The sequence below is a fragment of the Pseudorca crassidens genome, chromosome 2 (genome assembly GCF_039906515.1).
Source record: "Pseudorca crassidens isolate mPseCra1 chromosome 2, mPseCra1.hap1, whole genome shotgun sequence".
Lineage (NCBI taxonomy): Eukaryota > Metazoa > Chordata > Mammalia > Artiodactyla > Delphinidae > Pseudorca > Pseudorca crassidens.
The window spans coordinates 47,935,117-47,961,568 of NC_090297.1; the positions used below are offsets into that span (position 1 = coordinate 47,935,117).

Below are 26,452 nucleotides of genomic sequence, written 5' to 3' on the forward strand. Positions count from 1 at the left end.
TTTTGGGAATCACTGAACTAGACACAGCTTGCCAAGCAATGCACACACTCCCTGGCCCCCAGTAAGGGCTCTGCAAATACTTGTTTCTTGTAACGAGGTTTTTACGCTTTAGGTTGGGACTGTCACTGATCTATGTATTTTTGTTCTCCATGATCGTTAATATATCACTTTCTCCTTTTTTACAACTGGAGTTCATTATTCTTCTGCGACCACTAATAACAGCAGTTAAGGGAGAAAGAAAGAGCCTCAACACGATGACTTGTCCAGAAATGCTGAATTACTGTACCAGCAGAGAATGAGTGTCAGCCTCAATGGATGTTTATGGGGAAACTGTATATTACAGCTCTGCTCGTTAGAGTTGCTGTAGTTAAAGTTCTGTAAATGTTAATGATCTGTATTAGAGGAATAAGGATAGACTCATAGCGGCAGCAGTTAACAGATAGCCCTGAATCCCATTTTCTTAGCATGTCACAGAGCTCCAAGGAATTTCATTTATGCCCACTGAAGGAGCAGGCGTGTACTGGGGCACCTGTATCTTGGGGACAGTACTATCTTTGCTTTAGCACAGGTAGCGTGATTGGCAAAGAGTTTCAGGAACAAAATGCATAGAGAGCGCCTCTCTTCTGTTTGAACTCTCACTACGTTCCGGTCTTAGAGACAGCTGGACCCAGTGGGAAGAGCGTTCACTGTGCTTGGGTAGCACGGACCCACACCCTCGTCTGCCTCAGATCACTTCCATTCCTGCCTACCGTCCTCATGGAATTATTAATAGCACCCGCCCCCCATTCCATTTCAAAAGTGACCCAGTCTGGATGATAAACTAGGTCACGCTAGCTTCAGGGTCAGAGAGAGCTGGATTAGATTCTTAATGATGCCTCTTCTGGCTGTGCTGATTTCACTTCTCTCATCTTCAACAGCCTTTATAGCAGAGAAGAGACCTACATCTTAGGGTTATTTGGAAATGTCTTGACGCAGGGCGTTAAGTGCCTTCCACAGGCCCTTGCTTGGTGGTGCTCAACATTTGGTAGTCACAGTTGTTTGTTATCTTTACCCCACAGCCCTGGCACTCCCCTGCAGGTTCAGCCCCCTCCCCTGTTAAACTTGATCTTGTTGGCATTACTGCTCGGGCAGGGAGAACTGAAGGCACTCCAGCCCCTTACTGCCCCCAGGGACACTAAAAGCACCCTAGAGGTTGAGCCAGGTCTCACTCGTCATATTTCTTGAAATACTTGGTACAGTCCTTCGTTCATAGAATAGCTCATAATAATGACTATGGCTAACACTTATTGGGTACTTACTAATGTCAGGGGCTGTTCTAAATGTTTTCCATGCGTTACCTTATTCAAGTCCTCAAAAGAACTCCATGAGGTAGGTACAACAGTCATTATCCTCATGTTATAAGCGAACACACAGAGACTCAGCGAAGTTTAAATAACCCACCCAAGGTTACGTAGCTGGTAATGGAGGGAGAAACTTTGCAAGCCTAAGTAGTCAGTCTTCAAGGCTCACACTTTTAAGTGTCATCCCATGATGCCTACCAAGTACTGAGTACCTACTCTGGGCAAACATGACCGCGATCACATCTGTCCTTGTATTTAATCCTCACAGGAGCCCAGCGAAATAGCTCTCCCCACACTGTTAACTGGTCACTAAGAAGAATCCAAAAGATAAAGCACCTTGCCTAGAGTCACACAGTTCAGAAGTGTAAAGCTCTGTGTTTCGCAGATACTGAGACCCCCCCACCAGGTGGAAGAAGTTAACCGTATGCTGCCCACAGCGCTTAGACCACAGACCAGTTGAAACCAAAAGGTTGATGATGTTGACTCCCTATTACCTCACCACCAACCAATCAGAAGAACGTCCACCAGCTGATCACATACCCCACGATCTCCCTCCCTCAGCCTGTCTTTTAAAACCTTTCCCCGAAAGCCATCAGGGAGTTCAGGTCTTTTAAGCAGTAGCTGCCTGGATTCCTTGTTGGGCTCCGTGCAATAAACACTGCACGTTCCTGCACCACAAAAAAAAAAAAGAAGTGTAAAGCTCCGAATCACTTCACATTTTGTGCTCTTTCTGCTGTTACTGCTTCCCAAAGACCAGACTCCCGAACTGCATTCAGAATTTGATCATCGAATAACAAAGCCTTGTTGGGAAAGCCATGTGAATGAGCTCCTGTCTGCCGCGCAACTTCTCCCACCCACGGAACTAACTGTGGGTTCCTTTGACAGTGGTTCTCACACAACCCTCTTTGCATCTCTTCCCTTCTAGAACCTTCTGTCCTTCAGAGAGAGGAGGGGAGGGGGCTTCCAGGCGGATGGGCCTTGGGGTTCCAACCTGGTTCCAACCACATCTCCTCTTTCATCTGTTTGTCTAGACGGCTACCGGGCACACTTCATTCGAATAAAGATTTCTGGGTTTTATCAAAAGCTTGAAGACCATCCCTCCAGGAAACCAGTGGTAGGTATTTTAGCAGAGGAGTGGAATGATCACTGTTTTATCCAGATGTGATTTTTGCCAACACACAACTGAGCACGCAGAGCACCAGACGACTGCTGACACTTACCCCTCCATATCTGCATCTATGGGAAACAAGTTTCGGGAATGACTAACAGTGAGCTGTCTACAACTCTGTCTGATTCCATTCATGAGAGCCCTGATTTGCCACCCTGGGAGAGAAAGCCAGATATCATTCAAGGCGATAATGTGACCCGGCCCCAACGTGAGCCAGGGGCTGAGAACAGAGAAGAAGATGAGAGGGATTACTACTGTCTTTGACAAGAACCTGAAGACAGCGAATGGAAGGGCTGAGGTACAAACACTCTTAGAAGTCAGAGTGATAAAACAGCATGTTTGTGAATGACAGAGCTCTGGGAGAGGAGACAGGGAGTTTGGTTCAGATCACCTGGTTACCTGACCGCCCAGTTTGCCACCTTGGACGTAGCTTGTGTTTGTCTAACCCTCCACATCCACGAGACCTTCCAGATTTACCCTTGACATCCACTCAAATGTACACGCCTCCCCTCCCTCCCCCCTTTCTCTTGTCTGCAGGGTCTCACCCTCAGTCCAGACCCACCCACAGTGGTCCTCAGTCGCCTACCCCACAATGCTTTGCCCTCAGAACCACCCTTGCCGTTCCCTGCTCTGTGCTGAATGACAGTGGCTGACCCCTGGAAACCACATTGCCCGGGCTCCCTTGCCAATCCATCTCCACTTAAAGTTGACCAACAGGAGGCAGGGGTCAGAAATTGGCTGGTGGGAGGGAGGGAGAAACAGTGAATTTCTTCCCTGCTCTCTTTGGGCAGTATTGTTGCAATGGCTGAGTCTCTCCATGGTTTCCACCAGACAGCCCCTTTCACTATGGTCTCGGCTCCCACCAGGCAGCTCCCTCTGTGGTCTCAGTGCCTGATGGCAGCCCCAGCTTCTGGGCTCTGCCGACACCATTGCCTTCCTCTGTCCTTTTAGTGCTAGGGTTCACTCTAGTAGTAACTTCCAACTGGGACTCATCTGGGTTGGCCCACTGTTTCCCATTTGGCTTTTCAGCTTTTCTAACCCCTTGGTAACTAGTTCCGCATGTTCTTTCCCTGTATTAAATTGCCTGGTGTGGGTTCTGTTTTCCTGACAGAGACACATAGGTAACTCCACTAGCTACATAACGGTCTCCTCCCCACCTGCCCAGCCACCTGCCGCAGGCCACCAGAGTGATGTCGAAAACTACAACTCCAACAGTGTCACTCCACCACCTGAAAGCAACAGTGATCTCCCAACAAGTCCCAGCTTCTCAGCACCCCATTTCAGGCCCTCTGCTCCCAGGGGCCGGCTTCCCTTGGTATCCTTGTCTCCTTTCCCATGAAGGCATCCTGTGGTCCTGCCATGCCAGACTGCTCATCAGTCCCTGGGATACGTGAGGCTTTTCCACATTTCAGTGCTTTTAAACATTCGGTTCCCTCTTCCTGAATACTGTTCCACCCATTCTCCAGTGCCAAACTCCCATCATCTTTTAAGATTACACCTAAACTCTATCCCTTGGGTGAAGACCTCACTAAACTCACTCAAGCAAAGTTTACTGCCCCATCCACTCTGCTCCCATAGCATCTTGGACACAGCCTTTCACAACCTTGATTATATTGATTGTAATTGTTTTTATATGTCTATCTTCTTCTTGAGACCATTAAGATTCTTAAGCAGCTGGTCTTGTTCATCTTTATATCTCTAGGGAATAGCACACTGTCTGGCAGGTAGGAGGCTCTTAGTAAATATTTGCTAAATGGATGAGTGAATGAATAAATAAGTGAATAGAAGTTGTAAGGAACTCCAAAAAATAAATAAATAAAAAAGGGCTTTGTAGCAATCAGATGCCTGGGATTACAAAAGTAATGAAGGTCTGTCACTGCAGGTATGTGAATTGAAACCCAAGAGTCAGAGATGTTCATCTGCACTTATCACAAACCTTGGGGGATTCTTGCTTTGGTGGGAAGGCTAAACTAGATAGCATCTCTTAATGTTCCTATTAACCCTAAGATTCTAGAAATTTAGGATTCTATCCCAGGAAAATTTTTAAGTACAGCTAAAAGAAAGTCCACCCAAGAAACATCAGAAGAGGCAAGCTTCTCTTTCATTTGTGGGAATACACAGATTCAGATTCCTCTCCCTCACTTCGGGATGATATCCTCCCTTGTGACACCTATGTTAACTGTGTTGTGATCATTATAATTTCCCTACAAGGTGGCACTTAATGAGGAAGTGAAATTGACAAATGTTCAGACTAGACTTAAGCCAATTACGCAACATCTTGATCCAGATTTCAAACTAAAGGAAAAACTAACCGCTAAATGGTGAATGAAATTTTATTTGCCATGAACGATGGGGGACGGGGGTGTAGGGAAGAGCTGTCCAGAGAATTCTTGAAATTCTTCACGTGAATGGATTGCCTCTTCCTATATTTGCAGCAGAGAAATAGAAATAAATCTAGGGCAAGGAAAACCAAGCAGATGCTGATTGTAGGGGGACAGGGGTCTTGTAGAAAAACACCAAGGAGTTTGGGGGGTTGGGGGAAGGGGTAGCAAAACGGACAGCTTTCTGAGCTTCGGAGGTGGGTGGCTTTCATTAAGATGTGCTCTTTAACATTCAAAAATATCTTTTCAACATCGGGATGAAGAAAGTGCGCCAGGCAGAGCGAGGGTTCAGGAATGGCTTAGACACGGCCACGCCCTCATAGAATTCAGTCTAGAGGTTGAGGGAGGTGTTCACAGCCAGGCAGGGAGTGTTGGGCCTCCGGAGCTCTAAGTGCTCAAAACCAATGAGTAATGGGAGATGGGAACTGAAGCCTGAGTACTAATTCTGAGCAGGTGAGGGTAAGGTGATTCTGACCAGGAGATGGAGGACTTTGCATTTTCTTTAATTCTAAAGGCAGTATATTTTAGTGGAAATTGTGTGGGTGCCCGAGTCAAAACAATGTAGGGTTCGAATTCTGACTCTGATCGTGGGTAAGTTACGTGACCTCTCGAAGCCTCCGACTCCTTACGAGTAAATGACAGCTACCTCCTCGCAGGGTTGTGATTACTGAAGGAGAGAAGCCGAGACCAGAGCCTAGGCTGTCCGTGGCACAGAGCAGATGCTCAGTGGGGTCTGCCTGCTTTTTCCCACAGCTACGTTAGCTTTAGATACGGGACATATGGCTACTGTCCTGGCATCATAAAACAAAGGAAGAAACTGAATGGAGGCCTGGACTTCATATCCGATCATCCGGATGTTTACCAGTTTCTCCCAGCCTGGCTCCTTTTCAGGATACAGACAGATCTAGAGCCCTGATTTCAAGCTCTCTAGAAGGACACTAAGGAGGAACAATTTTTTAAGCACCTACTCTGTGCCCAACGCTTGCTCAGTGATATGACTTGATTATAATACTTGGTAAACTTCTTCCCATCCAGGGCACTAACTTCACAGGGCCAGCCCATAACTTATTGCTGGGCACTTCAGGGTGTGCTCCTTTAAAGCCAGGTGATAATAATGAAGATACGAATGGGGCCTGCGGGGTACACGGCTTGGTAGCTGAGCTACTGGCAGCAAGACGATGAGTTAAGTACATAGGGGCAAATGGAGTGCCAGAGGAGATGAATGATTCTGAGGTCCACCACTGTAGTCACCTTTCCAATACAAGGATTCCCTTATAGAACCATTTATCTGCTGCTTGAACACTCCTAGGGGCATAGAGCTCGCTACTCTGAGAGGCTGTCCCTTCTGAAAATCAGCTCAGATGGCCTGAAATTTCTTTCTCATCTTGAGCCCAGTTTTGCCCTCTCTTGTCACTAAACTTGAGCCTTTCTCTTAATCATAGGACAGCACGTAAAATAAACAGAAGCAGCTAGTACATACCATCCCTCAATCTTTACTTCCACAGCGTCTCATGAAAGCAACCCCTCACTATCACAGGAAATGCTTTCACATTGCCGTGTGAGTCTCCCGAAAGGCCTGAGATGTTGGTAGTGGATGGTCATCCGTTCCGCTTTGCAGCCCAGCGAAAAAAAGTCTCAGGAAGTCGAAGTGATTGACAAAGGGAGGAAAGAACCTCAGGGAGGTCTGATCATTCCTTTCAATTTCTGAATCCATGTTTCACCAAAAAGAAATTAATGTCGAGGTCAACGTATCCATCTGACAATCTGTGTCCTTCCTATTTACCACCATGCCAAACTTTTCAGAATCTCTCTTTTGAAGGCCGGAAAAAGTTCAGCTAGAATTCACCGGCTCATTATTACCAATAATTAGAAAGTCTTTTATGCCTAATACAACTACATAAAAGGCTTTTAAACTGGGCAATTTAAAAGGTGAAGGATAAAAGATCTTTTACAGCTGAAAGAATATTACATGAGGGCGTAAGCGGAGGGGAGAAGAAAAGCGCAGAGTATTTCTCATGCAAAAATGGCATAAGTCATACTAAGATTTAGGCCTGTGTCGTTGAAACAGTGTGACCTTCACGGTAAGTCTCAACCAAGTTCAGTGCCGCGGGGCATAAAAGGGTCTGAAATGGGCCCTTCAGCAGCCTGTGAATGCCCCGCTGTGGAACTAGATCATGTCCAAAGGCTAACAGAGTGCAAAAAGCACTAAATAATGAACGCAGACACTTTCTTCCCTACTTAGGAATGTGCTTTTTTGACATTCCCAAAGAGGCCAGGGTATTTGTCTAAAAGAACATGACAGCATGGTCAGTCAGCTGGCAGAAAGGGAGACTACCTGTCTTCCCCCAACGTCTTTGAGAGGGAAATTGATGAGAAATGGATGAGAAATTAACCAGGTCTGAGTGCTGCTAAGTAAAGGCAGTATGGACTCAGGAGCCAGGACCCCAGTAATCTGCCCAGAAGTGCTCCCATGCCTCATCTGCCTGTTCATATCCTGCTCATCCTTTAAGGCTTTGCCCAAGTTGTACCCTCTTTCCTGAAACGTTCCTAACTCTAGCCATCCAACATCTCCTGTCAGCAAGCATTTATGCCACTGGATTTCAGAGACCCTGACATAGAAATAGACTCACATATTGAAGATACAGGAAAGATTAGCCCCTATGCAAAGCTTTTGACTGCCTGGACCAGGAAGGGATGAAATGTATATTTCTAGGAGTGAGTGGGATTAATCCTTATCTGGGCTTAGAGTTCCCAGGAAATGGTGGAGGGGAGCAAAGCATGACCTTAAGGACAAATCTGCCGGAAGAAGGGGCTATTACAGGTGCAAAGTAAAATAAGCAAACAAAAGCATCCTAACGTGTTATTTGACAAAACAGAACAAGAAAAGGGTCAGTACATCTGAGCATCTTATGGTCATGGGACAAGGGGGATGTAAAACTACCACAGGGATGAGTAAATGTGAGGGAGTGAAGACATGGAATTGGCTTTCTGCCTAGACCTGGGGCCCAGCTAATCGAAACAAAACTTTGCTCCCGTAAGTTGATGCACTGAAGTGGGTAAGAATGCTGTAACAAACATAGTGAATTCTAACTTCTGCTGCCCTAAAACTCTGAAATCCCCAATAGATCAAATATGCCACCTTACTGAGGATATCTCTGACCATGGAACAGTGATGACGAGCCACTAGACAGAGGTCTAGACAGAGGTTCTAGAGCTGAGATCAAGGGATCCCGTCGGCTTCAAGGACTACAAAAATTTACATGTGCACACACGTTTCTTTCTGGGGAAAGAGTCTACCAGCAAAATCTCAAAGAGATCAGAAATCCCAAGAAGAGTTACCTTAGGGATAGTGATGATTAAAAGTGATTCCTGTCCTCAAGGAGCTCACAGAAAAGTAAGGAAGGCAAATAGAATAATAGCTCACAGCTACTGAATCCTTACAGTGCACCAAGCTCTGTGCCGATTCACATACTTAAGCCCATTTAGTCTTTAGGCAAAAACTACACAGGGCTGTCATTAACCCCGAAGTCCAATGGCTCACATAGATACATTAAGAGAAAATAATCCTTTATGATCATTGCAAAGAGAAGGACAGAGGTATCCCAGAGGGGCTGATTACTCTGGGGTAAGAAAGGCTTCCCAGAGGAGGTGTGTCATCACCTAGAATACTTGGCGATCCCCAGCTCCCTGAGAACCGTTGGCTGGTACCCTGCTTGTTAGAGCAACAAATGGAAATGTTTGCATTTAATCTACTCCATATCCCCACATAAATGTTTCCTTTAATCTTCTAAACAAAGCTACAAGGTAGGCGTTACTTTCTTTTTACGTATGAGCACAGTAAGGCTTAGAGATGCAAAAATCTACTCAAGGACCCTTAGTAGGTGGCCAGGATGAGAGCCACACCCAGATCTGACTCTGAAGACCCGGTGGCCATTTCTTTTGGGGCTGGTTGGTGGCTTTCCCCAACCACAGCCCCAAGCTGAGTCCCTTATTAGGACTCCACGCAGACCCGTCCCAAGGAAGAAGAAACCAGGTGGTCCCTAGACCAATAGGCCATTGGGCAGTCTCCCTTCTTGTGGGAAACTTGTGGGAGCCCCAAACTCCCTGGAAGCTGCCTAATATGGCCTACTTTGGTTGTCTTTGGTTTGTCTTTCTGGGTAAGGAGCAGGTGGTGAGGGAGCAAATAGTGACAACATGGCAGGGATTTTCGGGGCACAGAGGTATCCTAGGGAAGGTACGCTCAGCAGAGAGGCAGGGCTTCCGGGGGGAACCTGGAACACAGGGAGATGTCAGAGCAGCGGGGGACATGGGGTATAAAGCACCACTGGGAGGTTTAGGCAAGTGGGACAAACTTTCCAAAACATCGACTATTATCTCCTCAAATCATCTTGCAAGCTAGGTTCCAAAACCCCTTTTGGAAGATGAGAACACTGAGACTCAGAGGGGCAAGAAGACCTATCAGATGTCCCACAGGCAGTAAGAACAGGAACTAAGATTCTAGCCGCATCCATCTGCCTCTAACTTGAAATTGTGCTTTTCACTTCCTGCCTCTCACAGGCTTTTATTAATACTCAGGTAGTTCATGGAAAAGCCATCATCACCATCAGATGGTTCTAGGACTTTATGGAAGAGTGGGTTGGGAGCCACTGCGGGCCATTCAGGCAGCTCCGATATTTTCCAAGCAAAACCTCAGTATGTATCGTTAATGACTATTTTGGAATCAGAATAACAGGGAATTCCCATTAAAAAAAGTAGCAGGGATTATCATAAATTCCTTCTACGGGGTAGAGCCATTCATATATTTATTATATATAATAAATATATACTATTCCTAGAGCAGCTGTGAACCAGACCCGGGCTTGCTCCTGGTAACACAAGGACCTCAGGAAGCTCCTGGAAGGAACGAGGAAGAAGAATAATTCCAACACTGTGTGGTCAGAGGTATTCCTGGAAGAATGAGAAAGTCTCCCCAAAACACAATGCTTGACACTAAGCTAGGATGTTGGGGGAAGGCGTGACTCCCCCAGGAAACTGTAGAGTTCCATCGAGCTGGACCAGGAGAGGGCAGGTCAGAGATACAGAGAGGCTGGGACCCGAGTGCCGGGTACGTCAGGCTGAGGAGTCTGAAATTTTTTGTTTTTTTTTTTCGGAGCTATTAAGCATAGAGGTGGTGTGGCCAGATGGGTTAATAACTTCGCAAAACCAAGGTGGCAAATGGAGCATGTTTCCTCCTGTTAGGGGCAAGTGAGGCAATTTAGGCACACACTGAATTGGAGGGAGCTGTGTGATAGGGGCTGGACCTAACTGAAACTCGAAGCGCAGACCGGTGTCTCCGCGACACGGAGGCTTGATTAAACGCAAAGGGCTCGGGGAGAAAAACTGCTCTTTCCCTGCGCGGCACCACGCTGCATGCCTCCTACTCTGTTTCCAGGCTCGGGGTTTTTTAAAGGGCTGGTATTCAGACATGTCTTTTCAGTAAAACTAATGTGCATTGGGGTTTTGGAAGCAGTATTTAGGTGGGATATGGTGGTTTCAAGGTATTGGCAGAGTGGGGCAGAGAAATGGACGTGGATCCGAAAGAAAGTTCACTAGGAAAAAGGGGAGCAGGGGGAGGGGAGGGTAAGAAGGGACCAGAAAGACTCCCAACTGGGGGAATCCAGAAGCTCGAATCAGGAAGGCGCAGCAAAGGCTCGTCTTGCCCCTCCAGCCATTCAATGTTTGAATCCCTGCTCCCTGCCTCCGCCCCATAATCTTTCTGACAGGTGGTCTCCAAGGCTCTGCGAGTATAGCTCCAGTGACAGGGAGCTCACTCCCTTGGGTGCCAGAGTTCCACCCTTGAGCAGCTCTCGCTGTCAGCAGGTCACCCTCACTCGGAGCTCGAGCTGGCTTTCTCGTAGTGCCACCTACTGGTCTCGGTTCCAAGAGTTGGCTGGTACAGAGCAGTATAATCCCCCTTCCATTTAACGGCCCTGTGGATGCCCATCTCCATATTTATGGTTTCCTTTCTCCAGGCCCTTTAGCTGCCCCTCATGGGATGGGGTTTCAAACATTATTATTAATCTCATCTTGAAACATGTGGGATTGTCTTTATGTCTCTCACAGTATGGGGTCCACAACGGATAACAATGGTCCAGATAAGGTCACTTAGCCTCGTAACAGCTCTGTTAGGACCAGAGCTGGGATTCTTGAGGGTCAGCATGACTTCAAAGCCCATGCTCTTTCCGCTCATTGTTGAATGAGATCAACAGTGACTAAACGCCCCAGTTCTTCTTACATAAGCTGTGGCAAAGTCACATGGCCCCCTGCTCAAGAGTCTGCACTGGCTCCCCAGGGCTGCCTGGATTATGTGGAGGGTGCCTTCTGACTGCCAGCTGAAGGCCTTAAATATGGTTCCGAGCCCAGCAGTGGCACAGAGCTGAGGATTTTCCTTTGTGTCTCAGATTTCCAGGAGTCCCACTAGCAGATGGGGTCCAGATATATAGTGGGCTCTCTGGGTTCTCTGCGAGCCCACGATACCTGCTACAGTGTGCTGCCCACTGGCTGGACCCTTATATACTCCAAAGGCTTTGGCCAGCCCTCCCTCTGACCCTCTGAAGCTTCTCGACCACTTTCAAACTGGGTGGACAACTCTCTTCCTAGAACCAAGAACTGTCCCCTGCTTGACCAGGTATAATGAAGTCTTTGGCTGGAGACTTTTTCCATAAAACACCTGAGACTCTGAATCCCTTGGACACAGTAGTTTGCATGATTCAACTCATTTCCACTCATGGGGCCAGACCTTCATGCAGACAGGCACCCCCTCCTTGACCCCATCATTTCCGCCTCATGCCCCCTTCCCCCTGACCCACTGAGGAGCTCCCCAGCAAAGCCATACAGGTTGGGACACGTACCCAGAAGGGCGGCTCCCTTCCTCGGACTGCAGACGTAGATAGCGTCAACATAAAGCCGGTCATGGGAACCCAGCAGAAGGGAGGAGATATACTTACACTTACAGGTTGACTTTTTGGCACATCATAAACACCTTCCTTCTTTTGGCTGGTGGGAACCTATGGAAAAAGCAAACGTGACACAGTCAAAACACTCTGGTGCTACGCTTTCCAAGAACCAAGCAACCAGGCTTCCCCTCCAACGGCTAAGTATGTGTGAGTGCAGCCCCTGAGGGGCCCAACTTCCAAAATAAGGGGCTGCTGGGATCATGAAAGCTGTGGGTGAGGTTCCTTCTCTCAGGAAAACTGGAGGACGAGAGGGGGGATGTGAATCATTCTACAAGGGTCTGCCATGGGGCTCCTCACAGAACCACAGAATAGGAGGCAAAATGCAGAGACCTCAGAGATCACGGGGTGGAAAAAATAATCCTCATCTCACCGAAGACAAAAATGAGGCCCAGGGAGGTGCTAGGAGTTGCCTAAAGTGATTAAAAACAGTTTGCAGTGGAGCTTGAACTAGTCCATGCTGATTTGAGATGCAGGGTATTTAAAATACAGTAAATATCAAGGTCCTAGGACAAAGTACAGCTTCTGTTGGGATCATGTACAAACCATCTGATAATCACCAAAGGTTTCTGCTCAAGAAAAGGGCCCATCAATGGCAGGAAAAGCGTGAGCGAGAATCCAGAAAATCACTGATGGTGGTTTTTTTTTTTTTTTTGCGGTACGCGGGCCTCTCACTGCTGTGGCCTCTCCCGTTGCAGAGCACAGGCTCCGGATGCGCAGGCTCAGCGGCCATGGCTCACGGGCCCAGCCGCTCCGCGTCATGTGGGATGTGGGATCTTCCCGGACCAGGGCATGAACCCGTGTCCCCTACATCGGCAGGCAGACTCTACTCCCGCTACCAGGGAAGCCCTCTGATGGTTTTTAACGCTTATCTGTAACTTCTTCCCTCCCTCTCTTCTCTTCCTCATCCATCTGCTCTTATTGGGCCACGTGGTAACTATCAAGCCCTAAGCAGGTCACTTAGCTCCTCTGAGCTTCACTATTATAAACTGGAGCTACTGACTCTGCTACTCGCTCAGGTTACTGAGAGGATCCAAGAGAAAAAAGAGTAAATAATCAAAAACTATTAGGTACCATCATACTGTAAAGTGTTCGAATGATCATTTCTTTTACCATTGATACATTATGTAAATATGTATCTAAAAACATATGAATAACTGTGGATGCGTGAGATACTTTTCAGATCAGTCAATCAGGGGCCTTGCTCTGAAACATTCCAGTTGGAAAGCAATCACTAGTTCATCCTCAGCAACTAGCAAAGCTTAACGCAAACCTCCATGGGAGGTAACAGCCAGCAGTGGTTTTCTAAATGTCTGATAACCTGTCTTTCTTTCCATCAGACAGAGAGCCCCTAACAGCCAGTAGGCATTCGGTAGGTGTCTGCTGGGTAAGTGTACCATTGAGAATTGTAGAGAATAGTGAAGAAAAAGACAAAGTATCTTTTAGGCTGGGAACAGCTAATCACACCATTCTTCTTAAGATAAGTAAGAATTTGAGCTTATTCCTTGAGTCCCTTTGTCATTTTCACTCTCATTTACCTTAAAATCCTTACAATAACCCTAAGAAGTTGTTATTATAATCTCCACTTTACGTAGTAGAGAGTGAGGCTCAGAGTTGTTCGGGAAATTTGCCCAAAGCTTCAAAGGTGGTAAGTGATCAGATTCAAATGTAGCTCATTCTGGCTCCGGAACAAGACATTTATCGCTAACAGTATGAGCTAACACTGCTAGGGCACTTTCTGTGTGCCAGGCATCACGCTAGACATTTGTGTTTACGTACATTCTCATTCTCAGTCTTATCAGGTGAGGATGACAATCGTCCCCATGCTGCAGAAGAGGAAAAGGAGCCCTGGAGGGGGTCCCTCAGTCCCTGAACGGAGAGCCAGGAGCTTAAGCCTGGGCGGTCTGCCTTTGAACTGCTACAGCACATACAGCTGCAGCCCACCCCTGTCCCCACCATTCCCACAGCAGTTTCAGGTGCCTCTTGTCCTCTGACTTCACATCCTACACTCCCAGAAGCTCGTGCACATTCTTGTGAAAAACATGACTCTGAGTGAGCATGGCTGCGCAAAAGATGTACTTTCAGAGCCGCTTCTGCAAACCTTACTTTGCTGGTAGTCCATGAAAAGTGTAATCTCTTTGCTCCTGATAAGTGAGCTCTGTCTAAAAGGAATACTCTAAGAATGCCTACAGAGTCCTTGTTAACGAGGGCCAATAAATTACCAGCCCTCACTTTTATTTTTTACTAGCTCACCCCCTGCCTGAGCAAAACAAACAGTGTTTTTCTATTCCCTGTAATTCACTGCTCACTATGGGCACTTAGCAAGTTGAACCACAGCTGACTCTCAATTATGCCTGCAAATGGAGGAGAAGCAGTGGGATGGCGAAACCCAAACTGTGCATAATTGAAAAAAGCTTTTCTGCTTGGTTGTCCCATGGGTGAGATACCAATCTGCCTGTTTTTCCTTTAAGATTTATTTCTGCCGGGACATCTTCTTGGGAGACTTGTCTGACTCTCTAGGACTGATTTGAGCCTTCCTCTGTACTCTTGTAACCTCTGGTGCATCCCTTCATTAAGAAGTAAGTTACCAAGAACCTATTAAGTGTCACGCACTGTGCTTTACCCAGGACAATGGTGGCGAACAAGATGAATACGGCCCCTGATTTATCGGCGCTCCTTGACTTGCTGGGGGGAGATGGGAAAGTCATCAGGCTATTGAAGGAGGGTGTAAAATGTGCTTTATCTCATAAAGGAGCTGTCCAACCACATTGCAGCTTCCTGGTCACTCTGAATTCCGACTGATCTATAAGCTTGCCGAGGGCAGGGCGGTTATATTATTATCCTTGTTTCCCCATCTGTAAATGGAGTTTAAACAAGAAACTTCTAAGCATCAAACATTTACCACATGCGTGCTGAGGACAGAACACTAGAAGAAGCGCTAAAAGGATGAAGGCCAGAAAGTGCCTGGGTCCTGATTCTCATCTCCCCCGGCTGGTCCATCCCGTCTGTAGACCATTTCAGTAACATGATGGTGTGCAGAGTGATAACAGTTCTGGACCAAAAGGAGGCAGGAGGTCTGGTTCCTAATCCTGGCTCTGCCACAGGCTGTGTGACCCTGGAGAGGTCACTTTGCTCTCTGAACCTCAGTTTCCTCATCTGGTTGTCATGAGTACCCAAGGAGTTACCTACAATCGCCTTGAAGGTGGGGACCTGGCTGTGGTTGCTATTACATCCTCATGTGCCTGGCACAGGCTAGGTGCTCCATACATAATTACTTTTTGAATGAACGAATGAAATTAGTCTAAAAGCTATACATTAAGGACCATCCATACAGAAGACATTTTTAGTGCAGCAACATATTAACAGGATGGAGAGACAGGTTAAGAGCTGGGTGACACAGGATTAGAGACATACCATTTTAAAATAACAGTATGTGACATCTTGGGTGATTAAAAATGATTTTTGAATGAACAAACTTGGAGAATGTGCCCTTGGTGAGCTGTGATTTCGCTTATGCTGGAAGCTTGTTAACGTATGAAAGAACGCTGGGTTTAGAATCAGAGGCTCTGGCCTTGGGCCCATCACTTAAGTATGAAGGACTTGAATTTCTTACATTTAAAATGATAGTCATCACAACTGTTCTCATCTCACGGAGTTACTGGAAGGGTGACAGGTAAAAACGCTCTGTACCGTGAGGCTCTGTGTTGTTTTCAAAAGACAACTGATACTTTTTTCTGAGGCATGCAAACAGCAACACAATTATTATTATTAATCCGGTTTGGAGAATGGCACTACTGAGCCTCAAAGAGAGGTGGCATTTACTCAAGGGTCCTTCCCTCCCTTGTGTTGGAGGGACAAATAGCAAAGTCAAGGGAGGCTGCAGTTTTCCGCGGGGCTCTCTGGCAAGATGAGGAGAGCGAGTCATGTTCTACTTCACTTAATACATCATCGTAAGACGTCTCGAGCAGCATCTGATATTGATGGCATTAGGAAGTAAAAGGAACTGACATGTACACAGAACCTACTATGTACCAAGTGCTGTCCTGGTTGCTTGACATCTTCACACCACTTCTAGAAGCAGAGAATACAGTACCCCTATTTGGTAGCCCAGGAAATTGAGATACAAAAGTGAGGTACCTCACCGGAGGCCACAGAACAGTTAAAAACTTAGGCCCTCATTCCCGAAAACAGAGGATAAATAAAATCAAATCTGAGACTACCCTGATCAAGCTGAAGTATAAGAAACATTGCAATCTACTCGGGAGGCATAGATATGGAACACTTGTAGGCCCTAAAAAAACCCTGAGGCTCCCAATAGCAGCTCCCTAAGAGCCCAGCCTTATCTTTAGGCCCAAGAGCTTATCTCTTGTTAAGCAAACTGAGGCCCAGCGGACTGGTACCTTCGTATTAATGATGGACAGATGGGAAGATCCTGGGCATCAGAACCGTGAAAACAAGTGCGATTTTTAGGTAGTGACTTGAAACCTACACAGAATCTACTTGTAAAACTCAGCATCAAAGACATTCTAAGCTGAAAAGAGCCTTGGATTTATTTTCTGTACAGAGGTCAGAGAGACCTGGCTACAAGTGGGGGCTTCTACCTCTTGCTAGCTCTGTGACCCTGGGCAAGATACCTTGCCTTTGCCAGGCTCACTTTCCTCATCTGTAAAGTGGAAATAATGATATAAGGGACTTGGGGCTGCTGTGAGACATAATAAGATACTGCATGTAAGCGCCCATTCACAGGGACCTGGCTCTATAATTGTTACCAAACCCCGCCCCCCCACCCCCCATTTCCAAGCATCTTGTTGCTCTGTAAAGCAAGCCAGCATCTCCTCTAACAGTCCTATGATGAAGCACTAGTTGCAAAGAACAGAAAAGGGCCATGCCCGAGAGACTCTTCAGTCTTATTTGCTCATTTTACAGATGAGTAAACTGAGGCCCAGAGAAAGAAAGGAATTGAAAAGGTGGCTTAATTGCTGTGGATTCAGTGTGTGACCGGGATGAGGCCTCTTCTTTACAGCCTCCACGTGATCTTGTTTCATTCTCGTGCCAACATGTGATTTAGGGAGAAGTTATTCCCCTATTTTACCATTGGGGAAACTGAGTCGCAGAGAGGGCAAGTGTCTTGCCCATTACCCCTCAGCCAAATGTAGTTGGTGACAGAGCCAGAACTATACCCCAGTTCCCTGCTTGCTGAAACCGGTCCTTCCCAGTACACTAGGCTGCCCCCGGAGAGTCCCCCGCAGGGCACAATGGGAGCCCTGCCAACTGTAGCTAACTCTGAAATCACGAACCTCTTATATTGAAAAGCCTAATTTTATTTTCAAAGGTGCTCCCTCTTCATAGGACGACTGGTTAGTGGTTTCCTCTGGCCTCATACTGTAACTGAGCAGGACCCTGTGGGGTCTTCCCTGGACAGACTCCTCCCCCATATCCTCTGAAAGTACCTAGATAATAGGATCTGATATACATCTCCTGAGCTGTTTTGCAGATGCTAAAAACTCCACCAAATTGAAGAAATTAACTACTTGATGACCATGAACATGTAGCCCCGAGACCCACTGATGCCTAAGGATTGATACTGTGACACCACCTTGTTACCACACGATTAGTCAATCAGAGAATTGTGCACGAGCTGATCACATCCCCGCCACTCCCCTCCCTCACCTGGCCTTTAAAAATGCTTTCCTGAAACCCATTGGGAAGTTCAGGTGTTTTGAGCACCAGCTGCCCTGGACTCCGTGCTTGGTGTCCCGCAATAAACTCGGCACTTTCCTTCACCACAACCTGGTGTCAGCAGATTGTCTTTACTGCGTCGGTGAGCGGATCCAAGTTTGGTTCAGTAACAATACTGAGACACTGCAAGGTTGTACCTTAAAATCTGACATTGAGGACAGACATGCAACTTTTCTGTTTAAAGATAGAAACTTCGTAAGCAATGATTTTAAACAAAGACTGAAAGCGCAACCTCACACTTGAATCCAACCCAGACGGATCCAGTGGATAGAAATAGATTATTACTCCATAGGGCTGGTTAATCCAAGTTGTTGGTAGAGCTAACATTATATTTTGGTCATTTAGAATTCTGTGCATTTGATGGAAATTGAAAATCTGTTTTACTTTTGTTACATAAGTAATGCATGCCCAAGGCAGAATAAGAGACCACACAACTAAGTAAATTAAGGAAATTAAAATCACTTATTTAAATACATTAACAATTTTCCTGCTTCTATAATGTTTTTATTTCAAATTAGGACTAAAATTCTAATTAGTGAAACTGGAGGTTGTCATACTTGTTTGGTGTGCGCTGTGCTGTAGTTACTCAGACTCTTTGATGGAAAAGCAGAGGGGAAGCAGCGTGAGTCCCGCCTTCACACACCTGCCTGGGTTTGATCCCGGCTCTAAACAGCTGTACAGCCCTGAGGAAGCTACTCAACATCTCTGAGCCTCAGTTTCCCCCTGAGAAAGTGGGATTAAAATACCTATTTTATAGTATATTTAGGAGAATTAACAAGGTCAAAAGTGTGTTCAGCAGACTTGTGGTTGCCAAAGGAAGGGAGTTGGGGGAGGGAAGGATGGGGAGTTTGGTGTTAGCAGATGCAAACTATTATACAGAGAATGGATAAACAAGGTCCTACTGTATAGCACAGGGAACTATCTTCAATATCCTGTGATAAACCATAATGGAAAAGAATATGAAAAAGAAAGTATAGATATGTATAATTGAATCATCTTGCTGTACAGTAGAAATTAACACAACATTGTGAATCAATTATACTCCAATAAAATTTAAAAAAACGTGTGTTCAGGGTTCTTCACATAAGCAGACATTTAAGAATATTACTTTACCTTCGCTTCAGAAGGGGTAAAACTTTAGCTAGACTTTCTTTTATTCAGTTAATATTCCCAGTGTTGTCTCCAAATAGCATTTTTGAATTTGGTCTTCATTTTCAGTAGTACAGTTGACTTTTTAAAGAAATTCAACAGCACATTCTTTTGAGAAACGAAGGACCCTATTATATTCCGGACAACAACCCTCCCGTGGATTGCTTTAGTAAAATGGAATGTTTGATTTCTGAGTCAACTGAAAATAGTTAAGCTCCATTAAAAATTAAAACACTGTACCCAGTTGGCCATTAACCATGTCTACAATCAGGCATGAAAACTACTGGTAAATGGCAGGGAAGTGGGAACCAATTCATGTGAAGGTATTTTAACAAGCCCAGAATGACGAGAAGAGCAACATGGAGCGTGTGAGTGAGGAGAGAGCCCGTGGCTGTTCAGCCCCTTCTGTGCACTTACTGGTGGTGGTGCAAAGGCAGGAGAGGAAAGCGGTTTTATACCTGATAAATGTTTTCTTCCATTTCGGGATCACGGATTGGCTCGTGTCCAGCCTCAAACACAATGTACTATGACGAACGGCCAGAGAGGAAAAGTCAGAGGGGAGAATGAAAGAGGGGAAAAAAAAAGCATTTGGAATTCAGGATATAAATCGCAGTGAGCATTAAAGACACAGGCACAGGAGAAAACACCTTAAAGAGACAACTGAATTACTGACATTCCCAATGGCCTGACACATTCCTGCCTCTTCTAAGGAAAACTGTGTCCAGTGGTCAGCCCTTTAGCCATGTCTGCATAAGCCCTCTGCAGACCTCTCTGGGGATATAACCTCTTCATTCAGTGGCATTTATCTCGGCAGTGTCTGCGTGTGCTGGCACTGCTGAGTGGGAATGATATCTCCTGGGATCCCAACTTTGCAAGCCCTGGGTTACAGTGGTCTCTCCCTTTTGCTCCCCAAGGTCCAGGGTCATATGCCAATTCTGACTTTGCTCAGAAGCCCCAAACTCCCTCATCTCATAAATATCACTTTACTTTACATTCTCAGTTTTAAATACCGAAATCAACTTTTCCACGTACATGTTTCAGACTCTAAGGGACTGGGCCATTTCAAAAGGGGCAATGCTCGCCACTCTCCCAGCCCAGGAACCAGGGGCTGAGCTCATAGTATAGACAAATCCGCGCCTCTGGCATTCTAAAGCAAGGCCTGCCGTCCGGTGCACCTCTGACTTTTGTTTGCCATCTATGTCAGATACTTCTTCTCCTTCAAGTTATTCGGACTCTATTACTTTTTTATCCATATTATTTTCTTTTTGTCATAGCAGTAGCAGCTCTCTGGGTGAAACTCTGCATTTATATAGAATGCATGTGTGACACACACACACATAACCCATGTGTGTCCCAGTAAGAAATGTAAGTTTCAGATTGTCTTTTATGTCCCACGAGTCAAATGTTTGGCTTTGTTCTCTCCTTGGGAATAAGCACAGAGTGGGAGAGGCCTCCTCTTCTGCATCTGTTTAAGCAGAGCATATCCTTGAACCCAAGAGAGGCCATCTCTACCCACACTTAGGCTGCAACCTTGAAGAGAGCACAGAGAAAGCTACGGGCAGGCATGTCTCTGGGATCTCCCTTCCCCCACTCACAACAGCCCCTGTGCCATGAGCCAGGGAGTCAGGGGGCAGCCTAGCCAATCGGGGGCCCGAGGGACTTCTCCTCACAGCCTTTCTCAAGCTCGCAAACCGTCCTTCGGGTTTGTGTTCAAATGTCGCCAAAATGTCAGTCCCCATCTCTGGTTCTTAACTCACTGAAGCCACCTCATTATTCAGAGTCTCTCTAATGAACTCGGAATATTCAGGAAACTCTTGCAAGCATTCAGCTCTGGGATCAAACTTCTACAGATTGTGGAGAGGGCTGAGGCAGGGCAAGAAGGGAGAAGTCTATTTCCAAATCCCATGCTACTGATGCCGGCCAAATTTCTGTTAGTTTTTATGGAAATTCGCTCCTGGAGGGGGTGGCAGCCCTCACCCTCAGAAATAATCTTGGTCCCTCTCCAGGCTCTGCAGCCAGCGGATCCTTCAGGTCTCTGATAAAATGTCTACACCACAGGCCTGGCCATTCCTGACCCTCGACCCCAACTAGTTTCAGAAATTACCTGGTATACAGGATCTTCAACATCCTCTTCCAGAATTGTCTACCGCAGAGTGAGGGAAGGGAGGATGCAAAGCAGAGGATATAAAGCGAGAGATGTGAGACGGTATTCAGAAATTACAGGACAGTGAAGAAACCAGCTCTGGGTAGGAGAGGCTGGCGGGTCATTAAGGCAGAAAACAGGCAGAAAAAAAATGAAAACCCCGGTGATATTTTACCATTGCACAATCATCTCCAAATCTGATCCCACCCACTGCTAATAACAGCAAACGCAGTTGGGTTTCCTTAGGTCTCCTCCCCTGAAATCTTCCCCTGGTTTCAAGACTTCACTTTCTCCAACACGTCTAGAATCTCAGTGAATAAGCGCTCACGTCTAGTGGCTTTGCTTTCAGTCATGTACACGGGAACCTTTCATCTTTGTTTATTTCTACTTGGCAGCAGAAGGAGAAGCCTTGACTGTCAGTTTTCACATCTGTTTATTTTAAGCCCCTGTTGTCTCAGAATAAAATCACAGGTATACCTGATACACAGCTTGTTCGCATTGCTTGTCCTTTTGTGCCTTTTTTTCCAATTCTTCTCTTTGCTTCAATTCATAAATAAGTTGAAAGAGATCTCTCAAGTCCAGAATAACGGGTTCAGCCTGGAGTAAAAGGTGGTAAAGCACGTTAATAAACGGGTGGTTACTAAGCTGCAGCGACCAATTTTTGTTTTTGCTGGCTACAACCCGCAGCCCTTCCTTTTTCTATTAAACTGCAAGCATTCCGTCTTTAATTAATTCTACCTTGTTACATTGGTTTAGCAAAATTGCATCTAAGCTAAAGTTCATTTCTTCAACTAATTATATTTGCAAATTCATAACAATCATAAGCATAAAAGACACTGCTTTTATTTATTAGTAATTTCAAATTCGATAAAGTTAGGGTAGGCCTTATGCAAAACAGCTATTTGTTTCTTCTTATTTTCTTTGTAAATGAGGCTATGAACACAAGGAAACTTATTTGTATAGTGTGCCTCCATCCAGCTTCATCAGAAAGGAAAACAGTCATTACGAAATACCCATTAGGAAAAACAACAACAACACAACTGGATGGGCGTGAGCATGCTTCTTTGCTCCGAGGCTGTTCATCCTTTCTAGATGGGAAGCTGAGTGTCAGCATCGCTGAGTCATACAGCACAGTGGGCCTCCGAAGACCAACAGTGTGGCTGTGCTGTCCCAGGAAAGGTACAAGGAAAGGCGTCCTCTTCGGATTGGGATACTCACCGCCTGGGCTGTTTTTATGGCCACAAATCTGTGATTCCCTTCCTTCCCACAAACGTAACCGAAGGCCCGGTGATCTGTGATGTCCTTGGCGATGTAGGAAATTTCGTGAACAGCATGATGCTGCTGAAGGGCCTATGGAAAACAAAAAGAAGAGCCTATTTCAGGGGACTTGCCCTCCGAGCTGTTGATCAATAAGAGATGTGTTTCTGCTACATGTGAACAAGCCCGGAGGGCTCTGGAAAAGCTGTTTGGTCCAGATGGAAGGAAGAAGAGCTGTGCCTGCCCTTGAGAAATGGAGGCTTCCTTCCATGGTCTTGGTGCTGTGACCAGAGAGAGAAACAGGGTTGTTCAGATGCTGAAAGAGCATCTGGCTCTTTTTTCTGCTCGCCAGGACCGGTCAGCCTCACTCAGTGGTGTAGGCTCCTGCCACATCTTTCTTCATGATGCAGCCCAGTCTAAGTTCTGGATTGATATTTAGTACATTTACGTATCCAGGGCCTCTGCTTGCCCTGCTGGAAGATGTACATTGCACAATGACAGGGGGTGCCCTTCGCATTCAGAGAACCACAGATGTGCGTGGTTATAACCATTTTCCAAGAGGTGGCGATAGAGGGACTTGAGGATCAAACACCCTTCTTTGTTTTGCCCAAGTTCACCACACCTCTGAGGCTTTTCATGGGTTGGTCCTCATGTCCGCAATGCCTGTTCTTTTATCCACCTGCCGGAATCCTATTCCTCTTGCAAAGCCTATTTGAAATAGCCCCACCTCTGTGAAACCCCCTGATCAAGGCTTGCCTTCCCTTTCCCTGCAGATGTGATTCCTCCCACTTCTGTGTTTCCCTAGAGCTTTAGTCTATAGCGATATTGAAACTCCTGATGGATTCCTCACACACAGCTACCCTGGCTCCTGCTTTCGTAGATCTTCCTTCTCTGATACATTTGCCTAAATCCCAGTCTTCCCCACCAGACTCTGTCTTCTTCACCTTTGCCATCCTAATACCTTGCACTGTGCCTGACCCCCAGTTGTTGAACTAAATTGGAATTGCTGATCAGTAATTCAAAAATCTTTTGATATTGACCTTCCTGCCTTTATTATCTAAACTTCAACAAATAATACTCACCATCCTGTTAAGTGATGGTGATCTTTACGGCCATTGTTCTATATTAAATGTTCCTAAGGCAATCCTCATTAAACAGTCCTCTGTATGTATCTGTGCATTATACGATGTGCTTCAAGTCCTTACAAAGGACCTTTTCATTATCCGGGGTGTTAAGAAGCTTGCATTCTAGCCACTATATGTGAACACAAGGCACTCACTGTACCTCTCTGGATCTCCGTGTATTCCTCTATTAAAGAACTCTGAACCAGATCCATGGCTCCTAACCCAAAGCTCTGGATCTACTGGGGTCATTAAAAGTAATAAAAAGAGGTACCAGGCAATTTTCAACATTTCAAAAAGCTAAACAGAAATGTATAATTATCCCTCATAAGATGACACCTTTCACTGTGCACGCAAATGAAAATGCCAAGTTTATCTAGAACCATATCCGGCAACTGTTGTGCTCCTTAGCTCCGTATCCGGCTACTGTATACTGGCTATCCTTAGCTCATCTTGGAGCAGATTCTCTTCGGCAATTAGTGATGGATTCAAATAATGCAAATAGGAAAGTGAATGATTATAAATGCTTTTTTTGTGGTGAACAAAGTTTCCCACATTACTAAGTTTGTAGAGGGAAGGAGAAATGTAACACAAGGAGAATCTGGTTACGAAAATGTTGGGAACCACTGGAGTGCATTTTCTCCCAGGTCTCTTTCCATCTCCCCGGATCCTTTAGCCATTTGGATCTCACATCACACAGCCAGCCTCTCAGGACAGTGGGCACCTGCCTCTCATGAAGGCCATTGCCTTGGTTCTGAATTACTGGCCCTGACCTTCCAAAATGTCCATTCCCCAGCCTGTTGCCATCTTTCCAGGCTTCTGACCTTAGGAATCATTTCTGCAGTAGAATTTGCTGCTGCACCTTTCCCTTCCAGGGTCTGGCCATTCACTCATCTCTTTACTACTCTTGGGACTCTCCAGGTGGCTTCAAGCCTGTCCAGGTTGCCCAGTGTCTACTGGACATCATGCTTGGAGGGTGGTATCACTGCCCGGTCACCCTAGCCCCTCATGTGGCCATAAGACAACTGTATAATTCTAGTGGATTTTCACACAAAGTTGGTGAAGAAGGAAGTATTTGTTAGTAAAATGATCAAGATCCATTTGTTCCTGTTTTATTAAGAGAGTATATTTAGCTAGCAGAGAAAAACTCCTCAGAGAGCAGTAGCTTTTTCATGGTGTTAATGATGTAAAATCGATGAGATTTATATTCACGAAACGTGGGGGTATTGATTTAGAGGCTTTTGTGAGCTCGAATGGTACACAGGAGGGAAAGCGGGAGACAAAGGCATCCTCCTTCTCTCCCTTTCCTGCAAGTATCTCTTTCTCTGCATAATACGGTGAATGTTATCCACATCTTCTATTGAATCAAAGTTTGACGACAGTACTTATTGATTGCCAAGTGGAATATTGCTCTAAAATTAAACCACAATTACACGTCTTCCCGGTGGAATTAGATTTGGAGATGATTGTGCAATGGTAAAAGATCACCTACTAGGCAAGACAGCAGATGGAGATGTTTTAATTTATCTGGGAATGCTCATTAAGTGTTTTAAAATCAAAACATTTTTAGGGCCTGATGATATCTAAAGTTGCCTCGCGAAGTGTGGCCGTGTGTGTGCGCGAAGTGCTGAACAATATTTGTAACATTACCTTTTCCCATAGTTAATTTTAGGACATGTTAAAAAGGATTGTTCTGGAAGAGGCTCATTCATTGGGAAATGAAGAGCCAGTAAGGGGATACGTCTCCACTTTCTCCAGCCTTAACCATGCACGTGTCATACAGATCCTTGGAAACACAAACATATTAGAATCCTGCTAATCCCACATCATCACATTCATCTTGGCAACACAGAGGACCTTGTAAATACTTGTTCACTGAGCCTCAGAATTGCTCCATGTCTTCAAACAAGTTTTATCAGCACAAATCAAAGACAGTTGGAGCCAGAGGAAACCTAAATATTGTATAGTTCACCTCCAAGTTTATTCATGAAAGGACTGAGGGTCAGACTGTGTTCTGGCTGGACCAATACTTAACCCAGGCCCCACTCTCCCTATTCAGGATGACGAAGCATTGAAAAGAGGAAACAAGACTATTTAGAATTAAGGTTCCTTTCCTGAGGCTCCTGGGTCCCTAGACCAACAACAAAACCATGATCTCTGATAAGCTGGGAGGAAGAAAGGGAACTGGAGGAGGAGGTAGAGTTGAGGCTGTTCTGGATTCCAGCAGGATTCTGAGGTCAGAAAGGGTCATCAGTCAGAAGGTTTGGGGTCAAGGCCAGCTATCAGGATCTCAGCAAAAAAGGTCAAGACCGCATGGTCTGGAAGGGGACTCTCGGGCTTGGCTACCTGTGGTATCTGTTGAGCGGCCAAGGCCACAAAGGGGAGGTGAGGCCCTTGGTCACAGGAGAAAAGGACCGTTTCATCCCAGGAGTGTTTCTGTGTGGAGTTTCTGGGGCGCCATGGGTTGTTCTGGAGGTGCAGAGAATCCTGGGCCAGAGGGAGAGGGAGAGAGTGGGAGAGGGAGAGAGTGGAGGAAAGGCAGATTCTGGGTGCGCTTCTTCCACCCTTCCTTTGGAAAAGAGTTTTTGTCTTGGAAAAACTTAGTCTAGATATTAAAGCACTGCCCCCAAATCAAAGCAGGTATTTGATTTTCAAGAGTCTTCCAGAACACCCGATCTTTCCACCACCACTTCATTTACTACTCCTACTCCGAACCCTCTCATTGAGGATGAAAGTTATTGCTGCAGAATTCCAAGGCCAATTCAGAGAATAACCTCCCCAACCCAGTCTGACTTTCCTCCCAGGGGTGAAAATAATCTGAAGGGCTCATCGTCCCCCTTTGGGTTCTGGACTTCCCCACCTCTGTGCCATTACGCGTGTTGTTTTCTCTGCTGATTGCCATCTTCTTCCCCTGACCCGTGTTTCATCAACTCCACCTAACTATATCATCCCTATGCTCAAGGCCTAGCTCCAAAATCCTGCTCATCCAGGGCACCTTCCCTGACTCCCCTGTTTCCCTTAGTAACAATTCCCAACCCTAGATTTCATTGGGTTGCATTTTTTCTTCTATGTGGGATGCTTCATAACTTCTTAATTTTGCTACACATTTCTCCACGCATATAGCTATTCACACGGTAGGTATTAATGCTTATTGAGTGCCTG

General features: G+C 45.9%; 1 protein-coding gene across 2 annotated transcripts in view; it reads right to left on the reverse strand.

Annotated features, from left to right (window-relative positions):
* The window catches only part of DAB1 (DAB adaptor protein 1), a 1,170,471-nt gene that overhangs the window by 50,342 nt on the left and 1,093,677 nt on the right, over positions 1-26,452 (reverse strand). For both annotated transcript variants that reach the window (XM_067726314.1, XM_067726315.1), the window contains exons 7-11: positions 22,131-22,262; positions 21,390-21,509; positions 20,874-20,912; positions 19,228-19,293; positions 11,876-11,935 (exon numbers count right to left, since the gene is read on the reverse strand). In XM_067726314.1, the coding sequence (XP_067582415.1) occupies positions 11,876-11,935; positions 19,228-19,293; positions 20,874-20,912; positions 21,390-21,509; positions 22,131-22,262 (417 nt within the window). The remainder of the gene's footprint in view (positions 1-11,875; positions 11,936-19,227; positions 19,294-20,873; positions 20,913-21,389; positions 21,510-22,130; positions 22,263-26,452) is intronic.